At 63.2% G+C, this 23337-nt stretch overlaps 7 protein-coding genes across 7 annotated transcripts; 3 read left to right on the top strand and 4 right to left on the bottom strand.

Annotated features, from left to right (window-relative positions):
* Positions 1–1532: 1532 nt before the first annotated feature.
* Positions 1533–1717, bottom strand: MNEG_4332 (hypothetical protein; the record flags this gene model as incomplete). The annotated part of the gene is made up of 1 exon (XM_014047197.1): positions 1533–1717. A coding segment is annotated over one exon (185 nt), but the record flags the coding sequence as incomplete, so codon positions are not given.
* A 666-nt stretch (positions 1718–2383) lies between these two features.
* MNEG_4331 (chlorophyll A/B binding protein, putative) lies at positions 2384–4709 on the top strand (the record flags this gene model as incomplete). Its single annotated transcript, XM_014047196.1, has 6 exons — positions 2384–2464; positions 2702–2752; positions 3016–3117; positions 3498–3640; positions 4014–4163; positions 4466–4709. The coding sequence occupies 6 exons, from the start codon at positions 2384–2386 to the stop codon at positions 4707–4709; spliced, it is 771 nt and encodes a 256-aa protein (XP_013902650.1).
* Positions 4710–5489: 780 nt separating this feature from the next.
* MNEG_4330 (hypothetical protein) lies at positions 5490–9078 on the bottom strand (the record flags this gene model as incomplete). Its single annotated transcript, XM_014047195.1, has 9 exons — positions 5490–5983; positions 6264–6459; positions 6781–6921; positions 7194–7277; positions 7459–7547; positions 7858–7984; positions 8122–8211; positions 8548–8695; positions 8933–9078. 9 exons carry the CDS (start codon positions 9076–9078, stop codon positions 5490–5492), a joined length of 1515 nt encoding a protein of 504 aa, XP_013902649.1.
* Positions 9079–9690: 612 nt separating this feature from the next.
* MNEG_4329 (hypothetical protein) lies at positions 9691–10554 on the bottom strand (the record flags this gene model as incomplete). Its single annotated transcript, XM_014047194.1, has 3 exons — positions 9691–9796; positions 10088–10242; positions 10552–10554. The coding sequence occupies 3 exons, from the start codon at positions 10552–10554 to the stop codon at positions 9691–9693; spliced, it is 264 nt and encodes an 87-aa protein (XP_013902648.1).
* Positions 10555–12403: 1849 nt separating this feature from the next.
* MNEG_4328 (hypothetical protein) lies at positions 12404–15024 on the top strand (the record flags this gene model as incomplete). Its single annotated transcript, XM_014047193.1, has 8 exons — positions 12404–12564; positions 12748–12842; positions 13005–13126; positions 13376–13532; positions 13834–13866; positions 14253–14386; positions 14597–14771; positions 14963–15024. 8 exons carry the CDS (start codon positions 12404–12406, stop codon positions 15022–15024), a joined length of 939 nt encoding a protein of 312 aa, XP_013902647.1.
* Positions 15025–17630: 2606 nt separating this feature from the next.
* Positions 17631–20843, top strand: MNEG_4327 (hypothetical protein; the record flags this gene model as incomplete). Its single annotated transcript, XM_014047192.1, has 7 exons — positions 17631–17647; positions 18540–18840; positions 19109–19232; positions 19491–19547; positions 19700–19902; positions 20249–20339; positions 20680–20843. 7 exons carry the CDS (start codon positions 17631–17633, stop codon positions 20841–20843), a joined length of 957 nt encoding a protein of 318 aa, XP_013902646.1.
* Positions 20844–22296: 1453 nt separating this feature from the next.
* Positions 22297–23311, bottom strand: MNEG_4326 (hypothetical protein; the record flags this gene model as incomplete). The annotated part of the gene is made up of 2 exons (XM_014047191.1): positions 22297–22698; positions 23117–23311. 2 exons carry the CDS (start codon positions 23309–23311, stop codon positions 22297–22299), a joined length of 597 nt encoding a protein of 198 aa, XP_013902645.1.
* Positions 23312–23337: the final 26 nt, after the last annotated feature.

Raw genomic sequence — 23337 nt, 5'->3', positions numbered from 1 at the left:
GGGATGGGGACGCGCGCTGCGGGAGCTCTCCGCCGCTGCTTGGCCCGAGCACCGTCATCAACCCCATCAGCGCCGCCGCCTTGAGCGCCTGCTGCTGCCGATCCCCGCCGCCGCCGCCGCCGCCACTGCCCGAACCAGACAGCCGCGCGCCCCCTTCCTCCCCAAACAGCGCCACCGGCTCCGACACGCTCCCCGCCGGCGCGAGTCTCGGCCCGCGCTCCGCCACCGGCTCTGGCGACCGCACCACCCCGTCATTTACGCCCCCTGCACCGCCGCCGCCGCCGCCGCCGCCGCTGCCGCACCCGCCGCCGCCACCAGACCCCGTCGCGGCGTACGGCTCAAGCAGCAATATGCACGCCGCGTCCGGCGCGCACACGCGCCGCAGGTCCTCCAGTCGCCACGGCTGGCCGCTGCGCACGTACAGCTCAAGCTTGAGCCCCTTGAGCGCCTCTGCCAGCTGGGCGTCCAGGGCGGCCTTTGGCAGGTCGGCCAGCAGCACGACGGGGCGGCGGTGCAGCGGCGAGGCGGGGTCGGCGCGCGCCGCGCTGAGCTGGCGGAGGAGGGGGACGGCCAGGGGGGACCTGGCACGGGGGCGCGCGCGGCGGGCAGAGGGGGCGCGCGCGGCGGGCAGAGGAGGCGTACGCGGCTTTGGGTGCGGTTGCGGCGACCCACAGGGTTTGGGGGTGCAGGGGTGGGCGAGGGAAAGCTGCTTGGCTCAGACAGCCTCAGACCCAGTAACCCACTTTCAACACCTCTCTTCGAGACTCATTCCTTGCTGATGCAGTTGCAGCCGAGCCGTCTTCCGACCTTACCAGATCATCTGCCTGCCCCTGCACGCCCCACCTGCCGCCCCCCAACCAAGGCATTGCAGTGGGGGGCAGTGCAGTGCACCCACCAGTTGAGGACCAGCACGTGCTGCTGCAGCCTCAGCCCCACCTCCCCGCTGCGCACCGCCGCCAGCCGCCCCTTGACCTCCTCAATGCCGGCACCGAGCACGATGGCAAACACGAACCTGCAGGTTTTGTCGTGGCGACGCAGCATACCGAGTGCGGGTGGGCTGGCAGCATTGTTCACACTGGAACCTGCCCCGTCACACGACGCAGCAACGGGCGGGCATGGGCATCCCTGCGCCTCCCTGCTGTGGCCCGCCGGCCGCCGGGCCGACCGCGCCGGCGCCCGCGCGCGTCGCCCCAGCCGGAATCGGGCGCCGCTCACACGCTATAGATGAGGACGACGTTTAGGACCAGCGTGCCCGCCGCGGTGGGCGCCCCTCTCACGGTGAAGCCAGGGGCGCGCAGCAGCACGCCATACACGGTGAATAGCGCGTTTGGCCTGAAGTTGTAAGTGGGGGGGTGGGGGGCAAGGGGCCGTGGGGACCGTGGGCGCAGCAAAGCGCAGCTGACGGCTGATAACGAGGGGTCGCGGCCAGTGTCCGGCTTGCGCGCGCAGCGCGCTGCGGCTGGCGGGCGGCCGTCTGCCGGGGCAGCCGCCGTCACACAGTCGGCGGCGAAGCGGTGCGCGTGCGCGCCCACCAGTCGTCCCCAGTCGCCCAGACGTAGGCAGCCGCCCCCACGGCGACGTTGGCGCTGGCGAGCGCCGCAAGTGCAAGCAGCTTGGCCCCCAGGCCCCATGAGGAGAGCCGCTGCGCGCTGAAGGCCGCCAGGTGCAGCAGTCGGTCCAGCGGGGTGAGGCCGCCGGGCTTGCGGAGGGGCACCATGGCGGCGGCGGCGCGGCGCCAGGGCCGGGGCGGGTTCTGCGGCCCGCGCCGAGTACAGCCAAGGCGTCGCGCAGGGGCGTCGCCGCCTGGTCATGCGCAGGTTGCTGGTGGCAGCCTGTGCAGCACCATCACCGCCACATGCCTCTCCGTCAGAGTGCTGCACTGAGTTTCCGTGGGCTGATAGGGCACCGGTTTGCAGCGCTGCAAGCCCAAGACCGTGTAGGCCGCAGCGACTGGTGTGTGTTGTGCTGCGACTGCCGCAACGGCAGTGTCACTGTCGATCGCGGTGTGTGTTCATCAAATAAAGTATCAGATTTACCACAAACGATTCAAGACAAGGTGGATGCGTTGAGCACGTACGGGTGCGCCGTGCTGAGAAATTTTTGAACGAGACACGCGCTCAACAACAGTGCCCAATGGTAAGTGGCAGTGAGTGCAGCAAGACATTCGAGAACAAAAACGGAAAGCTGCACAGGTCAAGTCATATCGGCATACGGAAGTAGGAGAGGCGCGTGCCGCGGATCTAGCCAGGGGCCGAGGGCAATTTGTGCACCAGCGAGGCGTTTGCGTGCTATCTTCGTCGATTAACGTCGTCAGAAGATCCCCATCATCCCTTTTCCAGGCCCAGCCTTGGTCCTCCAGCACCGGGAAATCTCCCTCATCACAATGCAGCTCACGCGCTTCTCCGCGGCGAACAAGGTCGCTGCCGGCCGCACCTCCGGCCGCAAGACCACCGTCCGCGTGCAGGTCAGAGGCAGGCACCCGCTCAGACTTCTGATCGTCTTCCTGCAGTACCGGGGCGCTGCCGGGGTTTGCGCATCTGGATCTGGTGGTGTGGGGGTCGAAGCCTGCAAATTTAAGTTGGCATCCGGACGCCATTCGGGGCCCGCGGCTGCCGGGCTGTGCAGACGCGTGCGCCGCACCGCCACCCTCGCACGCCGCGCTCACGCCGCCTCGTCTGCGATTCTTGCCCTCGATGCACAGGCCAATGCTGAGGAGGCGCGCCAGTGGGTGGAGAGCTGGCAGGCCAAGCAGGTGCGCCGCAAGCAGTGCAGTCTGGGCTGTGACGTTCTGGCGCTGCCGGGCACTGGATGGGCAGCTGCCCATGCAAGGGTGGCTGGCGGTTGACCCACCCGAGTGCAGTCGCTGCTGCCTCCAAGGTCATGCATTGGCTGCATCAGTGCAGCTATTCACGGTTCGCGTCTGGCAGAACCCCCAGGGCGGAGAGTCGACCAGTGCACGCGCACTCCGTGATGACGTCATGGGTTGATGCGTCCGCGCACTACTGTCCCTCGCAGGCGGCCGCCGCCAACCGTGCCAGCTGGTTCCCCGGGAACAAGCTGCCTGAGCACCTGGACGGCACCCTGGTTGGTGACTTCGGCTTCGACCCCCTGGGCCTGGTGAGTGGCGGCTGTATTGCTAGCGGCGGTCGGGGCATGTGGTTGTTGCGTGCAGGGCGCCTGTAAGGACGTGACCGGTCCCACAGGCTGGAGTTGGGCCGACAGCAGTCGGTGATGCGGATTGTTGGCATGTGCCGGGTTAGGTGGGGTCCAGAGGACGGGGCGCTTTCCTTGGGCGGCGTGGCCGGCACGGAGGTCATTGCCGCGGCCTGCGTGGCGAGGGAGTGCTGCGCGTCGGCACAGTCGACTCGTCCGCAAACGGCGCTGCGCCCGCATCGGGAATGGTGTCTGGTTGCAAATTAGCGGCAGGGCACCCCCGCCCCGGGCCTCACACTCTGTATCCCCCGCTGCCCCCTGATATGATGACTGTGTCCCCCCAGGGCAAGGACGCCTCCAAGCTGAAGTGGTACCAGCAGGCTGAGCTGGTGCACGCGCGCTTCGCCATGCTGGGTGTGGCGGGCATCCTGGTGCCCGACCTGTTCCACCTGATCGGCGCCGGCGGCCCCGCGGCCCAGATCCCCTGGTGAGCCCGCGCGGGAGTGAGTCCATAACCGAGTGCCTTCATGAACGAGGCTGTGTGTACACGAGTCTGTGTGAATGTGTGTGTGAGGCAGAGGGAGGAAATGAGATAAGGAAAGCTCCTGAAAGGGGAGTGTGATTGAGTCATCTCGACTTGACTGGACCTACTGCGATGCGATCTGCGGAGGGGGTGATCGAGAACATGGATGGCAGTAAAAGAGACGCCGGGATGGTGCCAGCAAGCGGGCCCGCAGCGTGCAGCGACAGCCGTGGCTGCAGCTGACCCAATCCAGCGAATCGCCCCTGCACCACATTCCTCCTCATAGACACTCACCGCACCGCTGCAACCCGCGCTATTCGAAACCTCCCCCCGGCAGGTTCGACCACGCCAAGTTCGAGTACTACGCGCCCATCAACGCGCTCTTCGGCGTGCAGGTGCTGCTGTTCGCGTGGGCCGAGCTGCGTCGCCTGCAGGACATCCGCAACCCGGGCAGCGTGGGCCAGGACCCCATCTTCACCCAGTACAGGTGCGGGGGCACCGCGGCAGGCGGTGCGCGCGCATGTGCACGCGCATGTGTGGGTGTGGGTGTGGGTGTGGGTGTGGGTGTGGGTGTGGGTGTGTGTGTGGGTGTGCACCCAATGGGTGTGGAAAGGCATTGGGCAGTGCAGCATCGCAGAGGACGTAGCCTGCGCAGTGCAGCATCACCTGAGGGCACCATGTGCGGCCGAGCGCGCCGCCCGGTGCACCTCCGGGCCCCCAGAATCCACTCTTGAGACGTGCGCACCCCCCTCCCTCAAACACGGCCCCCAAAACCCTCGAACCCTGCAGCCTCCCCGCGGGCGAGGTCGGCTACCCCGGCGGCATCTTCGACCCCCTGGGCTACGCCAAGGGCGATGTTGCGGAGCTGAAGCTGAAGGAGATCAAGAACGGCCGCCTCGCCATGGTGGCGTTTGCCGGCTTCGCCGCGCAGGCCCAGACCACGGGCACCACCCCGCTGGCCAACCTCGCGACGCACATCGCCAACCCCTACACCACCACCGTGCTCACCAACGAGCACCTGCGCCTGCTCTGAGAGCGCGCGCGGGCGCGGGAGCGGGAGCGTGTGTTTGTGTTTGTGTGATTGATTGCCGGCCGGGGCGGGCACCGCGCGGCGCGCCTCGGACATCCGAGGCGGCTGCGTAGGGCTCGTCACGTCTGGTCTCGTGTGTGTGAGCGAATTTTTTGCCAGGCACAGCCCTGTAACGCTGCCAATTGGCCCGATAACGCGTTTGTTCCTCTTTACGCAGCGAGCAGGGTGCGCTGCATGCAAAGGGTGGATCTGTCCAGGCTGGACTGCATCAGGGCTGGGGCTGGCTGGGTGGGGTATTCAGCTGCAGGCGTCAGCTCTGCCAGGAATTGCGCGGGGTTGCAATGGCAGCTGCCCAAAGCAAGCACGGGTTGGGACTCGCGTCGCACAAGCACGGTTGGCAGCGGCCTGGGACAAAAACACCCTGTTGGTGTTGTGGTGAAACAAGCGCCTTTGTGCGACCGAATCTGCAAGCCATAGTTTGGGGGAGCCAGGTACGCCTCTGACTCGCTGTGCGACCCGGCAAATCCACCAAATGTTGCAGCAGATTCAGTCCACGTGAACAAGCAGCACGCATTCCACTGCATTGCAAACAAGCAACGTACTGTAGTGATTTCAAGGACAACACGACACAGTGTGCCTGAGAAGCAAGAAGTGCAGATGAATAGAATGCAAATGCAGCCCTGGGCGCCTCTGGACGCAGTCACCCAAGCAACCAGGACAACATGCGGCGGCCCAGCTCGCCGCACCCAGCCTCACCTCCAGATCACATCAGTCCACACCAAATCACACCATCCGGTGGAAAGCCGCCGCCTCTCGCTTCACCCATTCCTCCACGTCCCCAAATGCGTGCACGCCCTCAGGCTCCTCTCCCTCCTCCTCTTCCTCCACCTCCGCCGCCGTCACCCCCTCCTGCGCCCGGCCCCGGCCCGAGCCGCGACCCCGCACGCCGCGCCCAGTTGCGCCTGCGGCGGCCCCTTGTCCCTCTGCGGCAGCGCCGCCGCCGCCGGCGCCCCTCCCCAGCACTTCTGTCAGCACGACGCTGCACAGCCCCGCATCCAGCCCCTCCCTCGCCGCCAGCCCGTCCACCGCCGCGCGCCACCTGGCGACCATCGCCGCCCCCGCGCCGGCGCCGAAGGGCGCGGCGGCGCGGCGGGGGCCATTGACGCAGAGCAGCGCGCCGCGGCGCGCGGCGAGGGCGTGGGCGAGGGGTGCGAGGGAGGACGGGTCGGAGGGGTCCGCCTCGGGGTGGGCCACGAACACCATGCAGCAGCACATGCCTGGCGTTTCGGGGTGGGTGGGGAGGTTGGGATCCTTGGTTGGAAGGTGGATGGGCAGGAGGACGTTTGAATACTTAGAACATCAGGAGGCGACCGGGACATGCTGTGGCGGAGCTGGGCGTATCCAACTGCCGGTACAGTGGCAACAATTGGGCACCCATCTGCAGCAGGCCAGCAGGGCGCGTGCGTTGCGGGGGAAAACTGCGCATGCACGAGTGTCTGAGTGGCCAGGTGGAGACAGGCGAGGGCCGGTGTGCGTGTCGTCTGCAGTCACCCTCACCGGCGAGGGCCGTGGCGAGGCCCTGTGCGAGTGCGGCCGTCGACTCATCCTTAGAGCGCAGGCCGGGGAACACCACCGCCTGGGCGCCCCTCAGCCCAGGGTCCGCCAGCGGCCGGACGTCGACGGCCGCGGGGCCCCTCTTGGCGCCGCCGTCGCCCGCGGCCGCCGTGCCCGCCTTGGACTCGGACGCCGGCCCCTGCGCAGGCAGGCAGCGGGCGGTTGGCCTGCCACGTCCTCAATGACTCGGCATTATTGAGTCGGCGGGAGGCTTCAAACATCGCAGCCTGCTGGCAAGCCGCCGCTCGCACTCACAGCATACACGGCAGCCAAAGCATGTGCATCAGAGCCCGGGCTGGTGCCTGGCATCTCACCATCACGCATGAAAGCATCCGGCCTTTCATTGCCAAAAAAAGGGGTGTAACCTGGCGGGTGCTGCTGTGTAAACACCTCTCTGAGCCCCAATGCCACGGCTTGGGCAGCGAGTAAATGCACCGTCCGAAGGAAACCGCGGCCGCACCTTTGTGAGCCTTGCGAAGAGGGTCGCCTTGCCGCCCTTGGGCGTGCCCGTGATGACCACGAACCGCAGCGCCTCGCCCCCCCTAACCACCGCGTTGACGCGCTGCCACGCCAGGGCGCGCGCCAGCAGCACGACCGCCGCCTTTGGGGGCAGGGGGAGCACGCGCGCCGAGGGCGGATTGGAGAACAACGTGGAAGCGCAGGGGTGATGGGGACACGCAGCAGGCGGGATGGGTGAATCGTCATTGTGAAGCCAGGGGCCCTCGTGACACGCGATCAACGGCATCGCATGCTGGATGGACATTGCGAGGCTTACCACACCGGACCAAACGTGAGACGCGCTGGGGAATCAGTGCTGCGTACAGCCACCAGTGCCCGAAGCCCAGCCCCGGCGGCTGCGCCGTGCACACCCACCCGGCGGTGGCTGCTGGAGGCGTAGCCGAAGAAGCCGTCAGGTTTGAACACGCCGCGACCCCCGCGTTCCAGCAGCCGCCACACCTGCTCACACAATGTATGAGGGGCACGCGCGCGCTGCAGCCAAAAATTGTGTGTAAGGTGACATGCGCACGCATGTATGCAACCTAAACGGGCATCCGGTCCAGCTAAGAGGCTGCCAGCCGAGATCTGCTTGCTTGCTCTGCGCAGAACAACGGCCACAGCAGCAACCATTGCTGCGCACCGCTCGGCGGTCCACGTCGCCGGCGGCGTCGACCAGTCCGAGGTCGTACGCCTTGACCAGCAGGGGTTGATCTGACAACCTCGGGATCTCTGGGGAAAGCGGGTAAGGCAGGAAGGGCGGGTGACAGGGCATCCAAGGGTACATCGGGGAGCAATCGGTCTCCGGTTGGCATGCAACAGGAGATTGAGTCGTTTGATACGTATCTGGCAAATTCGAGAGGCAGCCGTGCGAGCAGGTAGAGTAACGCCTGCCCCTTGGCAGGACGAGGCCCGGCAACTGGGCAACGCAAGACCCGACGGTCCCCCCCTGTGCCGCCATGATCGTGCCTCATCAGCACACCAGAGCCCCCGACGTCCACCCCACCCCCACCCACACCCAGCCACCCACCCACCCACCTACCAGGGCGGTTGAGGATGGGGGTGCACGCCTCTATCTGCCCCTCCAGCAGCGGCGACAGGCCCTCCACGGTGCGCGGCGGCAGGCGGCGCGGCCCCACGGTGCCGCCGACGTCAGCCACAGCGCCCACCTCCACGCAACGTTTTGCCGGGAACAACAAGGGTGACTGTAAGTCTTTCATTGCTAATGGAGTTAGCAATAGTCAAACGGCAAGTAAAGCACGCTGGTAGGGAACGCCAGTACTGCAAGATTATTGCAATCCCTCACCTGGCTGGTGCCTGCCTCCCCCCAGGCAAGGGCCTGCATGATGACAGGCTCCACAAACTCTGCGAACGATGTCAGACTCAGGGCAACAATCTGGGGGATTGAGTCAGGGAGGAGCTGTGACCAAATTCGTTCGCATCGCTTACGTATCGGGGCCATGGCCACACACAAGAACCCGTAATTGTGGGGCAGCACAAGGTGGCAGCACCAGCGAGACGTCGGGAATCCAAGGTTGTCATGGATTGCTAGCAATCACAGCGCTGTGCCGGCAGCTGCAGGGATGCCCAGGGTCGAGCTGACGCTAGTGCCAGCTGAAAGGCTGCAGGCCTTTGAGCTCCCCTTTACCCGCGCCGCGCGGCCAGCCGGGCACGAGCTGCATCTGCAGCGCCTCCTCGACCCCTCGCAGGCGCCATTCCGCAACATGCAAACCTGTGCAGCCGCGCTGAGCACGCTAAGCACAATGGCGGGCACCACCGTAAAGCTCAGCGCGCCCGACACGATGGACAGAAGGCTTGAGACGTAGTGCAGGGCGCGCGCCCACAGGCGCAGCAGGGCGAAGGCCAGGCGGGCGGCACGTCTGATGGCAGGCCGGGCAAGGGGCGAGGCAAGAGGAGGGGCCGGTCACGGTGGCGGTGTGGACCATGGCACCCAGTGCGTTGTGCAGAATGTTGAAAGCCTGTTGATCAGACGAAGTGTGGGATTCTTGCCATTGAAGCAAACGTCGCCGCAGCTGCACGCAGACTTGACTGACGCCACCGTGCCAGCAGCCGTCAACGGCTGACGACGATGAGTCATCGCTGGCGCCGCACGTCACCTGAAGATGGTGAGGAACACCTCCGCCCTCTCCAGCAGCGTGGGGCCGCGGGCCAGGCAGTAGCGGCGCTCCAGCTGGCGCTTGAGGAAGGAAATATTGGGGTAAGCCTCATCCTGCACCAGGGAGGACGGGCGCGGCGCTGACATGGAGAGAAGGAGTACAGAGTGGCATCCCATTGACAAACTGATGACATCTGTGCTGGCGAGTGTTCAATGAGTGGTGCAGGTGATCAGCCCGCACGCGCCGGCGGGGCCGGGCGAGGCAGGAGATGCGAGGAGCGTGAGGAGCAACGAGGCCGGGGTGCGGGGCGGCGCGAATATTGACCGCTTGCCTGCAGCTCAGCCAGGGCTCGCCCAGGGTCCCTCTGCCTGAGAAGGTCCACGGCCCGGGGCATGAGGTCGGCCGTGATCGCCTCCAGGGTGAGCGGCGGCTGGACGCCCGCGAGAGAGAGCAGCCAGCCGTTGAGGAGCAGCGCCCTCAGCCTGCGGTTTTGGGCGGTGTAGAAATTGCAGAGCGGGCTCGAGAAAAAAAAGTGCGGGTTGGTTGTCTGACTACGAGTGGCGCCCAACCATGCTTGTCATGGCACTACTGGCACCAGCGACGTCGCACGTCCACCTGACACTTCCGACATTCGATGCCGGGGTGGCTGGGAGGGATCCCCTGGTAAGCCTTATTGGGCCTGCTTCACGAGGGTGAACGTGCCGACATCAACACATGAAGATGCATGTGCGCCCCCATGTGCCAGCACCCAGCCCCCCTCACGTGCTGTTGGCGACGTAGACGTCAACGATCGCGGCCGCGGTGCGCGCGTACTTGTGCACCAGCTCCTCTGTCACACTGAGGTACGCGTTGGTGCGGCACCACCTGGCGGCACGCACGCGTCGCGTGGGTGGGCGCGCATGCCCGCGCTCTGTTGGTGCGGGGTGGGTGGGTTGACGCTCCAGGTCTGGGTCGGCGTACGTTGGTAGGGAGATCTCACATGCTTAAGCGCTGCTCGAGCTGGAATCCACAACCTCACCCTGCCAAGACTTCACCCCACCACGACCCGCATTAGGACAGGGCAAACCCAAGAGTCTTCAGAAGCCGGCCCGACCCTCAACATCAACGCAGCCAGTATCACAGCAACCCATTGCACCCCCAACCAGGCCGAGGCACCGTTCGAGGTCAACGATGGCGCGTCCCTCTGGAAAGTCCTCCAGCCGCCGCCGCCCGTCGAGCATGAAACCGCCCAGCGCGCCCTCGCCACGCGCGGCGCGCGCGAGCAGGAGGTAGACAAAGGGGTAGGTCACCAGGGTCGTGAGGAATGACACCTGTGGCGCAGCATGAGGCAGGTGCGGGAGTGAGGTTGATGGGTGGTTGCGTGGGATGAGGGCTCACATATTGGGAGGAAACGCCGCAGTGAGATGCTGGGAGGCATGTGAGAATGACACAAGCGGTTTGCCGGCTGGTAGGTAGTAAAGCCTGCAGGCGGTCGAAGAGGCGTCGTCACGGCTGGTGTGCGCGCTGGGCAGCAGTGATGTCAATCTGCGCGCCGTGCACCTGGCCACTGCCTTGCAATTCAGCGCATGCAACAAGCTGAATGCTGTGCGACCTCGCTTGGCCTCCACCCCTCGACCCACCATTCGGTCGACGGGTGCGCCCTTATCGACCGTCCTTGCAAACTGCCGCGCAGCTCGCTCTAGCTGCGCCCCCTCCTCAGGCTCCGGTGTGGCCGCCTCAGCGGGCACCTGCTGTCCCGCCAACCCAGCCTCTTTGGACCAATCTGTTGGACGCGCACGGTCTGACAAGCGCAGACACCAATTTTGGGAGTGTACAGCAGCAGCATGATGAGGCGCTGGCGTTGCAGTAACGAGTAATTATGAGCAGCGGCTCAGCCCGCGGCGAGTGGCACGCACCTGGGGTGAGGGTGGGGCCCTCGGCGCCGACAAGCTTTGCGGTTTCGGCGGGAGCCATCGTGAAGGGCCGCTCTTGACTGGAGGGGCCGCGTTCATTGCCGGTCGCAATGCCGCCGGGATCGGCGGCAGCGAGCACTGGCGGCTTTCGCGAAACGGGCGCGTCGGGAGACTTGGGCGCACTCGGCGTTCCCGCCAAAGGTGCCGTGGCCTGCATAATGCTGCCGCTGGTCGTTTAGATTCGCTTTGCTCCGTGCAAAATAGAAAAAAACGGCGTTGATCTCGTCCGTTGGATTGTCGAAACGCCAACCGAGTCGCACTTGAACACAAGTGTCGCGCTGAAAGTCGCGCATACGAAAATCAGCTGTATTCCAGCAGGTGTCTGTGTTTGCGCGGTCTCATGTGGCCCCCTTCCCCGTCCAAGGCCAAGATTGCGCCCGCCAGGCGAGCGTGACACATGGAGCAAGCTTGCGTCATTGGGTGCTGCGGCGCATTGCACAACACCCCAACACATTCATCCGGCTTTTTCGGATCAACCCACTGCAGTTGAACAATCAAACTGTTCTGCGCTCGCTCTGATTATCACAGAGCCCGTGGGACGCAGTGAAGCAGGCATATTCAAGCCACCAAGCCAAGGCAGAGTGGTGTTTGGATGCAACCACCACGATCAGCTGCAGGCTGCCCGGTGTACCTCAAACGTTGCCTTGATGCTTGGGTTTTGCAGACAAATACATACAGACGTATGCACAAGTATCATTCCAAGACTGTCGCCTGCTGGTCCTTGCACAGACATCTGTCTAGCTGCGCCAAAAAAAGGCTTGATATGGCCGGGATAGTTAGCGACCACGAGATCACTAGTTCCTGCTGCAGTTTGCTGTTCACAAATTTGGCCAATGATATTGCTACAGGCAGCCCTAGTAATGTGTGCGTACTGCGGCAAGCAGCAAAGGCGTCATCACCGCTATGCCGTGGCAGCTACTGAAAGCCATAAGCTGCTATACCTCCTGATAAGAAGTTGCAGGTACAGGGGCTGCTACCACAGCTCCTTGGGTTTGGTGACCACACAAGTACACAACGCCATGGGTGTGTGCTGTCTGGACGCCAGGTGGTCATGGAGACGTGCGTAGGCGCAATATTCGCACCCAATATAGCATGCTGAAGCTGCAATAGACGGTCGACAGCGCTTTCAAGCGTGTAATCAGGCACCTGGCGCGTCCTACCCGCCGCGTGGCTTCCTTCATCGCCAAGTGCACGATTGTGTGGACGCCTACCAACAATTGCGTTGAATTGCAAGTTGTTTGGAATCTTACAATTTTGATTTCATTGTATGTCTATGCCCTCATCAATCGTGCGAAGCCACGCTGCCCGTCTTCCCTACCTTCTTTCTGGTCGGCAGCCATCCTAGCAACAGCAGCGCGAGCCTGTCGGCCATTCAAGTTTAGTAAAAGGATCAGAAAGTTGCTGAAAAGTCTGCGCATACGGGGGAGGCGCGCCGCCGCGCTCTCTTGCGTCTACGCCGCGTTCTCAGCGCCAAGACGACCGCGCAGCACGCGTTTGCGTTGAAAAAGTATAGAAAGAAATGGAGTCTCTAGATACCGCGCTGCTTTTGAATCCATTGACGGCCAAGTTGGCGGTGTTTGACACACTGGCGCCGCTGGCTGGGGCAACATTCCACAACACCACGTCGCTGCAAACAGCCATGCAGCGCAACACCATCGGTGTTGGATACGCAGGCGCAGGGTGAGCAGCGGCATGTCCGTGCGTGTGCGCCTGAAGACAGGACGTGCCGTCCCGCTCGCTGTGGGTGGGGCCGGCGGGGTGTGATCGCTGCAGGGTGAACAAGGGGCCCACCCCTAGGTAGACGCCTGCCAATCGCAGCAGCCAGGTTGAGGCTTAACGACGGTGATTCTCTGGAAACCCCAGGTTCCTGCTGTTCTACTACATCGGTGTGTCCAAGGTGCTGCAGCAGCTGGGGGTCGTGAAGCCCGGGGTCACCAAGACGGCGGGCGCGAGTGCAGGTGCGCGGCCTGTGCAGACGTGACACCCTTGCAGTTGTGAAAGCGCGTGGGAGGAGATGGATTGTTGCACACTCTATGCACAAGCCTGTACACCTTCTTCAAAGTCGCGGCATTGGTTCTCTTTTGTACACATAGCCGCACACGCGCGCCTTGGTGCCCCAGGCATCCTGAGCGCTGCAGTGGACTATGGGTTCGTCACCCACGACCAGTTCATCAAGTACGGGAAGGAGTTTGCCAGGAACTGCCGGGCCAGAAACAACTGCGCCGGCATTCTTGGAGAAGAGGTGATTGTGTGTATTCGTATGTGTGGCCAGGGCGGATAGAGGTGTGCGGGGTTAGAATCGACCGGTGTGAGCATCTGCTTTTGCGCACGCACGCACACCAAGGTGACACACCACTTGAGGTGGGCTGTCATGCACCAGGGGCCGTGGTCCTGCAGAAACAAGGCAAAGAGGAGGCCCCGTTCCGCCCTGTGACTCGGTCCCGCCACATCACGCGCGTGCGCCTGCGCAACACTGCACTCAATCCCCAAGGTTCGGAAGATGACGGAGAAGATGATGCCGCAGGACGCGGCAAAGCGCATCAGCGGCATCGGCTACATTGCGCTGAGCAGCCCCAACTACGCGGGGTTTCCTGTGGGCGACTACGTGGTCAACTACACCAGCCGGCAAGGCGCGCAGGGGCAGGGCTGTTGGCCGGGCGCTGTGCAGGGGTTCTGGGGGCGGTGCACAGCCGAGGTCAAAGGCATGCGATGAAAGCAGAGGAGCCGGCAGCGGCACCGACAGCTGACAGTTTCTCATTGGGGGGTGGAGGTGAGTGTGGTGGTGCAGCAATTGTATGCTTGGCGGCTGGTACAGCAGCGGGCAGGCGCTTAAGTCTGGAAGCACACATTGAGAGCAAGTCACTGTTAAGGGGTGTCCTGTCTATCAACCCGCCAAGCTGGCGGCTTGACGCGCGAATCCTCATGTGGCTACCTGCGCTGCACCCGCAGATGTGATCAACGCTGTGTACACCGGCGTGTACGGTGAGCGCTGTGGAGCATTATGCATTGTGTTGCTGCTGATTTTCTGGGCCCGCCCTACAGAAGAGTAGCCCCACAGCATGAAGGTCAGTTGGCCCCCGAGCATGGACCACAAAGCTGACAACCGATTTCTATCGTGACCCTTGCGGTGTCCGCAACATGCAGTGCCGCTATGGTCGGGACCCACCATCACAACAAGCTTCCGCGGCCAAAAGCGATACGGTGGGAGCACCATCCTGCCCCCCAACTCGGATGCGCACGGGTCTTGCGCTTTGCTGTAGCGGTGCTGAATGCCTGTTGTTATGCCGTCGCGTGTGCTCCCTCGGATTTCCTGCTGCCCCGCCAGTCACCTCACAGCTCAAATGGCCCCCTCCCCTCGTCGCCCGCAGACGGCGCATTCCGGACGCCACTGCCGTGCCCCCTCGGCAACACCACCTACTGCGTCAAGGTGTCGGTGCTGCCCTGCGATTGGACCTTCCAGGACGTCTGGAAGGATATCCTTGACTCCAAGAACGACAAATACGTGCGGACCCGCGCCATTGGCCTCTGTCGCTCTGGAGCTCGCTTGCCCGGCCGGCCGAGGGGCGGCGGGCGCAGCGGCCCCGGCTCAACTCCCGCTTGCGAGCCAGGCCGCGCGGTGTGTTGGGTGCCGTCATTACCTGCCAGGCGCCAATGGCCGGTGTTAAAGCAAATCGATGGCGTGGACGCCTCCAACCCCGCACTTCAATCGCAGGTGTACGATGCCATGTACGGCACGTTTGGCCGCGACGCCCCCAGCATCACCAAGTTTGTGATGGAGACGCTGGCGAACCGTGCGCTGCACCCCGGCCAGAGCATGGCGGAGATGTTGGCAGGGTGGTACGCGTTCTTCAGCCACCAGCCAAAAGAGGACGTGGACATCTACCCTGGTGGGCATCCCAGAGGTTTTTACGGGCTTACTGAGCTGGGGTCTAGCATACATCCTGTGCAGTTCACATCAGCTTGTGTTTTACCTGAGACATTTGGTGGCATGCAGTCGGTCGATACGGCTGCGTGTGCTGTTTCCCTGCTGCCCCGTGCCAGCCTACCAAGCTGTGGCCAATCACGCATTGTCGCTCAGGCAAGTACAATCAAAACCCCTACAACCTGCTGCGCTGGATGCTGATGATCCTGGTGAGCTGAGCCAATGGCTTGAGGACACCAAGTTGTCTGGGAAAATGGGAGCTGCAAAGGGCACCAACAGAGCAAATGAACTTGCAAGGATTTCGGGCACAAGCAATCGTGCTGGGGAAGTCTTGCGCTGCAGGTGTATTGGCTGTTCAGCGCCCACTAATCAACCTCACGACGATGCACAGCACTGCTGAGCTGGCGGCCCGCTGCTGTGCTGCCCCCGACTCTTGGTGTGGCTCATCGTAACCGCCCTCCATCCTCAGGCGCCCCCGACAGACGACAAAATCGACGAGATGGTCAGGATGGGCGAGGCAGACGCACGCTCATGGGCCAGGGAGCATGGCCTCATGCCCAAGCTGCCAGGCGGCCGGGTGTCAGAGTCTGGCTGGGTGCCCCCAACCCGCAAGGGCCCGGCTGGCCAGACGCCCACATCACCCAAGACCGCAGCGCCCAAAGCTGTGCACGAGTCTGGCCAGGCACACATGCAAGCGCCCAAGCCGGCGCTCAAGCCGGCAGCCCCCAAAGTGGTGCACGAGTCTGGCCAGGCGCACACGCAAGCGCCCAAGCCGGCCAACGGGTCATTGCCCAAGCCGGCAGCTCCCAAAGTGGTGCACGAGTCTGGTCAAGCCCACGCGCAGGCGGCCAAGCCGGCGGTGCCTCCGGCGTACATTCCAACGATTACCACCCAGACAGTGCCTACGAACAGGCATGGCGGTATCGTGACAACGGTCGGCGCCACCAAACCGAAGACAATAATCAGCCTTGGCGCGCTGCTCGGGTGAGGCAGTGGCGGCTGATGCGCGGTGACGCAGGGCAGCCGGCCGTGCTGGGTGTCGGTAGGAGCGAAGCTGCTGCGCTCCTGCAAGCCCCAGCTGCTGATTGCCCACCATATATGTTTCAGGCGGCCTGCAATCACGTTGTGTGCGCTTGAGAGGGGGTCGGTGATTGGTTTTGGCGGATCGGCTTGAACGGCGACTTGTGAGGGGGCAAGAGTGGCGTGTGCGGCAGGGAGCGAGACAAGGCAGCTGGGAAGGCGCTCAAGCACTTGGTTGGGGCAATGCAAATGGTCTTCTAGGGCAGCAAATGCGCGGCGAGCGGCGCACCATGCGCCATCAGCGCAGCTTTGACCCGCAGGCCTTCCTTCTCCATTGTGCGCTGCGTGAGGTTGCCCATGCAGGGCACTTCCCCGTGCTTGACCCTGTGGTGCTTGCGGCGGGTGCCATTTGTAGTTCACAAGGCACACTGGTTTGCCTCAATGGTGTGCGTGCCAACGAACACTGCCAATGTCATGCCCATATCCATCCAACATTAATAATGTATTGGTTCGCAATTTTGAGTGCAGCGACTAGATGTACCACCCGCACCAACATCCGTACCTGCACATCAACAATCAGCCCCTCACATGTACATGTATGCCGCCCTTTGGGCAAGCATATTGTGCGCCTTTGTGTGCACTGCAAGTGGGTCGATCATTCTTGGATGGTGACGTGCGAATTCTACCCTATTGACGTGTCCAATTCTGCGTCTCTGTTTATTGCTCCTAGCGCATTTTTTGGCATGCACATGGGCCCCGCCACTGGAATATGTGCGGCATGGGTACCCTCAGTGACCCTAAGACCTGTTAACCTGTTGGGCTGGTTGGTGGTGGGTCTCAAGATTATAGCGGGATCTCACCCTCATACAGACAAACATAGTGAAACTGAATGCCGGGTGGTGTGAAGCCTGACATTGGTTCTTCAGATGTCCATTGGATGTCCATGACCGCATAAACGACAGGCATGCTGGCGGTGGCTCTATTCAAAAGAATGCCAGCCTGCATAGCTAAAATGTTTGCCGGATCACAGCTTGCTCATGGTGGGGAAGGTAGCAACTTGCGTCGGATGGCACAGACCAAAACGTATGATCAGTGTTGTCTGGTATGGGGCTCTCTTGTCAAAAGGCTAGCGGCGCCGAGGCCCTGCGCCATAGGCGCCGCGCCTTTGATGCCTCCCACCAACGACCACATCGACCGAATGGTGCAAATGGGTGTGCAGGATGCCTACTCCTGGGGAAAGAGGATGGGGCTGCTGCCGCCCGGTGCTTCGCTTCACAACCGAACCAGTGACTGCAAGGCTAGCGCGCAGTGCCACGTCGCGGTGTGGTGGGTTGTGCACTTGCTCATGCACAGTAACTTGTGCAGCGGCCGCCAACAATTGCTGTGAGCATTATGATGCGCGCTTGCAATGTGTGAGGCAGCCCCAGCTGTAGAGGTCGTGCCGCGAGCTGCCTTGTTAGTCTAGGCTATGCGGTTAGTTGGCAGTCTGACAGTTGCTCTATCTGTTTGGTTTCATTTCATGCATGTTATTGTGTGGGCCCTTGCATGTGTGTGAGTGTTTACCAGTACCACTATGTTGTTACATACGCTTAGAGGCTAAAATTTGTTGCATACGCTTAGAGGCTGAAATGATAAGTGATTTCCACCCTGGGATTGAGTCTAAGCAGCGCGTGTGCACTGCCCCCACAATTGTGTTGCTTGCGACTGAGGGTGCGTGGCTGCTCAAATCAAAGAGCAAAATGCAACCTTATGCGTCAAGCCCTGTCTTTTATTGCCGCAATGTGCAACTCCAAGTCTCACAAACATGTTGAAGGCGGCAGGGTGGGTGCCGAAGACAGGCATGCGGCGGCAGCTGCAAATGCAACCCCTTTGAAACCTCCCAGATGGGAGGCCTGGTAAACGGCATGATTGCTGATGCGACCACATATCAATGAGGATGAATTTCCGTTAATCGCTGCGTGCTTACACGCTCCCGTTTTTCACAACGGGGAGTGCCGAACCGGGGAGTGCCACAGGCTCTGCGTGAGGGTCCAGCACTCTGTTTCGCCCGCCCTCGTCTTCATTTGAGCAATTTGTACAGTATCATCACGGCAAGCCTTTATCTAGTGGAGTTCGTCGCGCTGCTGCACATGCGAGGCCTGCACAGCTCTGCGTGAGGGCACTCGAGCCGGGGGCAGCGTCTCTAGAGGCCGTGCGGTGCTTGGTGTCACATTATCTGAATCAAGGTCATATTATTCTTGATTAGAGATGGCTGATGTGGGAGCTTTCGCCCATGATGCGAAGGGAGCGTTCGACACCATGTTTCCGCCGGGGCCGCTGCCCCCCTTGTGGCTCAATACCACGTCCATCGAAGTGGCAGTGAAGAATAACACCCTTGGAGTGGGCTACAGTGGCTCAGGGTGAGGTGCACGGGGTAGCGCGATGAATCAGTCGTGGCGCTGCTCCGCACTGCCCGTTGCGCAAAGCCTTGTCCCGCCTGACCGTCTGTCAGGTACTGGGCAACACAGTGAGACAAAGCCTGTGCATTTGCACTGTCACGAATCATCGCAGCTGCCCGTTCTCTTTTCCTGCAGCCCCCGACGCTTCCGGTGCCAGGCCCTATTCCCCATCCCTCATCCACTGCATGGTGACGCCCACATACTGTCCTCACCCCCCCCCCCCGCTCACCCCAACTCACCTTGAATTCAATCACATCAACCCCGAAAACCCGCAGCCTCCTCCTGTTCTATTTCATCGGCGTGTCCAAGGTGCTGCAGCAGCTCGGGGTCATCAAGCCAGGGGAGACGCGCGTCGCGGGCACCAGCGGCGGCATAATCGGCTGCGCCCCGGACTTTGGGATCGTCGGCCACGACAAGTTCCTGGCGGTTGGGAAGGAGTTTGTGACGCGCTGCCGCGCGAAAAACAACTGCGCGGGGATACTGGACTCAGAGGTCTCCAGGGTGGTGGAGCAGCTGCTGCCGCCGGACGCAGCCAACATCGTGAGCCGCGGCGCGCGCGGCGCGCGGGGCGCCGCGGTGGGGCGAGGCCGGGCAAACTCTGCGGGACCATTGTTTTAGAGGGCCCACGCAGACAAGCGACGCAATGGGCAAGGGAGGCCTGTGTGCAAGGGCGAGCAGCGACAGCGGGGTGACTGACCGAGGGCGAGGGGCACACCTTGAGAGGAAGCATCTGGCACAGGCCACCGCAGCGCTTGTTTCCCAGGAGATGCTCACATGTGTTTGGCAACCTAGCATCACCCCATGCACCCCTCTGTACCGCCTGGTGGACCCGTCCTCGTTGCAGGTGAATGGCACGGCCTACATCCTTTTTGCCAACCCCAACGAGAAGGGCGTCCCAGTCGGCAACTGGACCAACACCTACGACAGCAGGGACGACCTGGCGCAAGCTATCCGCACCGGCGTTTATCGTGAGCGGCGCCGCGCGTCGCACTCCATTGGCAGGAGTGGCGCAGGCGGTCCAAGGGTTGGCTAGCAGCACTGTTTTGGGACTTGCATGGGCAAACCTCGACATTATGCCGAAACTGTTGCAATAAGTGGAGAGGGCTTGGCCGGACAGTGGCTGGTTTTGCTGCTTTGCATGTGCCTTTTAGAACAGCATTGACCCAGGTGCCGGCTCTGGCGTGCTGTGCCTTACTCGCGCCACGCTGACTCGCCTCACCCCCCAGTGCCGATGTGGTCCGGCCCTGCGATGACACGCCCGTTCAGGGGCGTGAGGTCATACGGTGAGCACTGCAAGAGGGGAGTGACCACCTGAAAGGGCCGTGCGCCGCGAATAGATAATCACAAATGGTGTTCTTGCCGTGCGGAGCTACATCCTGCCCTGAAACCTCAGGCTGGGTCTGTCCTCCCAACATCCGCAACACACGCACCGCAGACGGCGGCTTCCGCCGCGCGCTGCCGTGCCCCCCAAACGTGACGTTCTGTGTCACCGCGTCGGTCCTGCCGCCCCTCAACTTCCGGGAGCTGCTTGACAGCCTGAACGAGCCCTACACCAACCGCGTCTTGAGGCGCGCGCTGAGCTCCACGCTGGGGGCGCACCCCATGGCGTTCATCCAGAACGTGATGCTCAAGAACAAGGTGCGTGCGGGTGCGGGGCGGCAATTTATCATGCGCGCCGCGCTTGTGGTTTGCAGGGGTACAGGCGAGTGCGTTTGTGCAGGCAAGCACGTGAGGCAGGATCGTCGCCGCCCCCCTGAGTTTATGCGTGGCCTTTCGGCCTAACCGTGTTCCAACCCTCATGAGCAACACAAGCTGCGGCTGCCCACGCTTCTTGCAGCCCACATTTGTCCCTTGAGCACCATGCCCCTGACTGCCGCCATACCCTTGGATCACAATTTATGACTCCTGAACAGGCTCACACGCAACCCCTGCTTCCTTGCACCCACCTTCACCCGCCCCAAAATAAACAATATGTCACCCCCAGGTCACAAGTTACAAAGTTGACGAGGTGGTCCTGGGGACCGTGGCCTACCTCTCAGCAGTCAACCCTGGGCCTGATGTTCACATTTACCCAGGTGGGAGATTGTGAGATCCTGCATTGTGTGGCTAACTCAAGACCACCCTGCGCTTGCGTGCGTGTGGGGGTGGGGTGGTACGGTTAGGTGCGGATGGGAACACGTGTGCAGTCGTGCGTGTGTGCACGCATCTGCACGTGCATATTTTGGTCCGCATGCTCTCGTGTCGGAGGGACCTAGTGTACGCAGCAGGCGTTTGCTATAAGTGGGCAGGATGTAGGAATGGTTCAAGCAAATGGTTGGGCCCTCAGCATGCTACCCCCTCCCCTGGCCCCCAAGCCATACCTGTGCCTCAAAACTACCCGGCCACCCCGCCATTGTGCGACACTGCTTCTTCCAGGAAAGTACAACAAGAACCCCTACAGCATCTGGGAGTGGCTCCTGATGATGATCATCCCCCCAACCCCGGACGAGATCGACATCATCGTCAAGATGGGGGCGGACGACGCCACCAGCTGGGCACGCGAGCAGGGGCTGCTGCCGCCCACTGGCAGCCGGCGGTGAGCGCCCGGCAGTGGCCGGCCGGAGGCGGGCCAGTGCGGCTGCCGCGCCGTCGGCAGCTCAGCCGAGGCCGGTCAGTAGCAAAGCAGCCCGGCCTGCTTGTACCAGGAGGCAAGACACGTGGGGCATGATTCTCACCAACCAAGAGCTTGCCAGGCGCTGCTGACATGCTATTAGGAGACTCAATAAGATTCAAACCCTCCAGATCCACATTTGTGATCCTATTCGTGCGACCGTCTGGTGTGTGTCCGAATGCGCAACTTGACGTCGCCGCCCCGCCCGCGCTTGCGAGCGCTGGCCTGCCGACAGAATAATTGACGCCCTTAGCCCCTGAGCAACGCGCTGAGACTGCGCCAACACTCGCTTTTGCGCACGGCGGATTTGGGTGGGGCGGTGCCCCTCAACCCCCTCCCGCCTGTGTGGGGTGGCCTTTGAGCGTGGGGCCATGCGCCTTCCGCGCCTCTGCGCGATGCGACGCGCCATCCACTGCGACAGGCACAATGCAGACGCTTTGACGTGGACTTGATGATCTGAACCACACCAACCTCCTTGGTTTCTGAACCAGCGCGCCGAGACGGCGCGGCTAGACGGAACTGCTGTCAAGGCAGGCTGCGCGCCACACTTTTGTGGCCGCTCCGGCCAATGTAATTTTTCGAGTAGGGCGCTGGGACCACGCTCACCAGCAGCCAGGGACCCGACGCCGGGTGTCAGCGCCGTGGAGTGCTGCGCGGCCGCTCGCGCCACCATACACTGCAATGATAACCACGGTGCCCGGACCATTTCCGGCCCCACTCCCAACACAATACGCGTGGTGCGCGGCCTCCTCCTTACAATATTGATGGCCTGTGGCCCTCACCATGTATATGTCAGCCGCAGGGTGGGCGCCGTGTAAGCACACCTGCCCGCCCCCGCCCGCCTTGCCGGCAAGGCACCTGCGAGAGGCGTTTCAGCCCTGCCCGCCACACAAGCGAGGTTGATAATTGTGAAGGGAATCAAGTCCTGTTCCAACAGCAAAGAGCCAGCGAGGGCTTGGTCACAGCACGGATGATGCACGTCGGGTTGAGTCATGTCAAGTCAAAGGCTAGGCCAGGGTGAGGTCGGTCAACAGCGCGGCTCATTCGTAACAGCGTCAGAGCGACAAGGCCAGAGCGTCTTCTCAGGTCAAACTAGTGCCGGGGCGGCGCCATGCGCGCGCAATGATCACGCGACGCGTGCAACTGCGGGCGCGAGAGGGCACGTGCGTGTTCGCACGCCTGGGCCCCGACCGTCTGAACCCAAACGGCCGGAACAGAGGGCGGCGCGCTCTGCCATGACCAGCCCGGGTGGCGGTGACGGCGGCTTCTGGCCCCTCATGGCCACCTTCATGCCACAGCCGACAAAAAGGTGCATACGCCGCGCAGAAGCGAAACAACGAAACCACCACGCACTTGTTGTGCGTCCAGGTCCCAAGGTCACATCACGCATAGACGTACTCGCCCGCCCCCCGCTCTGGAGACAGGCCGCCGCCGACGCTGCCGCCCGCCCCATAACCGTACCCGCCCCGCGCGCCGCCCCCGCGCCCCGGCGGCGGCAGGGACGCCGTCTGCGGGGAGAAGCCCAGCGACGACACGTTGTGATGCTGCGGCGACGGGTGGCGCTGCGAGGGCAGCTGCTGCTTTGTGGCGCTGCTCGCCGCGAACGATGCCTTGCCCACGGCAGCCCCTGCCGCGGGGCTTCTGCTGCTCGCGCGCGCATAGCCGGCGCCGCCGGCGGAGAGGCCGCCAAGCCCGCCGGGCAGGAGGGCCGCGGCGGGGTGCGTCGCGGTGGACACGGCGCCTGTGGGGCGGAACTGGTAGCGCGAGCCCGGGACCGTGCTGACCTAGCAAAACGGCGGTAGGCGGGTGACAGGTGACAGTTAACCGGGGTCAAGGCGTGCGGCATCCAGTGTCTGAGCCGGGCGCGGCTTGGGGGCCGCGGCTGCGCCTGGCAAACCTCCGTATAGGCGCCCTAGCTTTGTTGGGCCAGGCTTTCCCCTGCTGCGCGACCCATGGACGCCTCGCAACCTGAGACCAGCGAAGCCGTTGGGGCCGGCCATCCCCTCACCCCCCACTGGCGCGCGAGGTCGGGCCCCTAGGCCACTCCCCCTTCTCAGCCCCCCTCTGGCTGCCCTCCCAGCCCCCACTGCCCCAGCGCGCCCCCCTTGGCCCCCCCCCACAAGCTGCACCAGGGGTGCACTGCTGCCCCCAACGGCTGTTGCCCACACAACCCCTCAAACCCCAAACCCCACAGCCCCCCACCTGCAGCTGCGCGTCGGTGACCTGCTGGTTGAGCCACCGGATCATCTGCTCGTTGCTCTGCAGCTGCGCGCGGCTCTCGTCCAGCTTGGCCCGCAGCTCCGCGTTGTCCGCCGCCAGGGAGGAGGCCTCCTGGCGCGCGCCCTCCAGGGACAGCTGCGCGTGATGACGTGCACGTATGAGCGTGTGAGTGCGCATGCGTTGTGTGTGTGTGTGTGTGTGTG

The sequence above is a fragment of the Monoraphidium neglectum genome (genome assembly GCF_000611645.1).
Source record: "Monoraphidium neglectum strain SAG 48.87 unplaced genomic scaffold scaffold00596, whole genome shotgun sequence".
NCBI lineage: Eukaryota > Viridiplantae > Chlorophyta > Chlorophyceae > Sphaeropleales > Selenastraceae > Monoraphidium > Monoraphidium neglectum.
The sequence above is the reverse complement of the archived record's forward strand: the minus strand, read 5'-3'. Positions and strand labels throughout refer to the sequence as shown.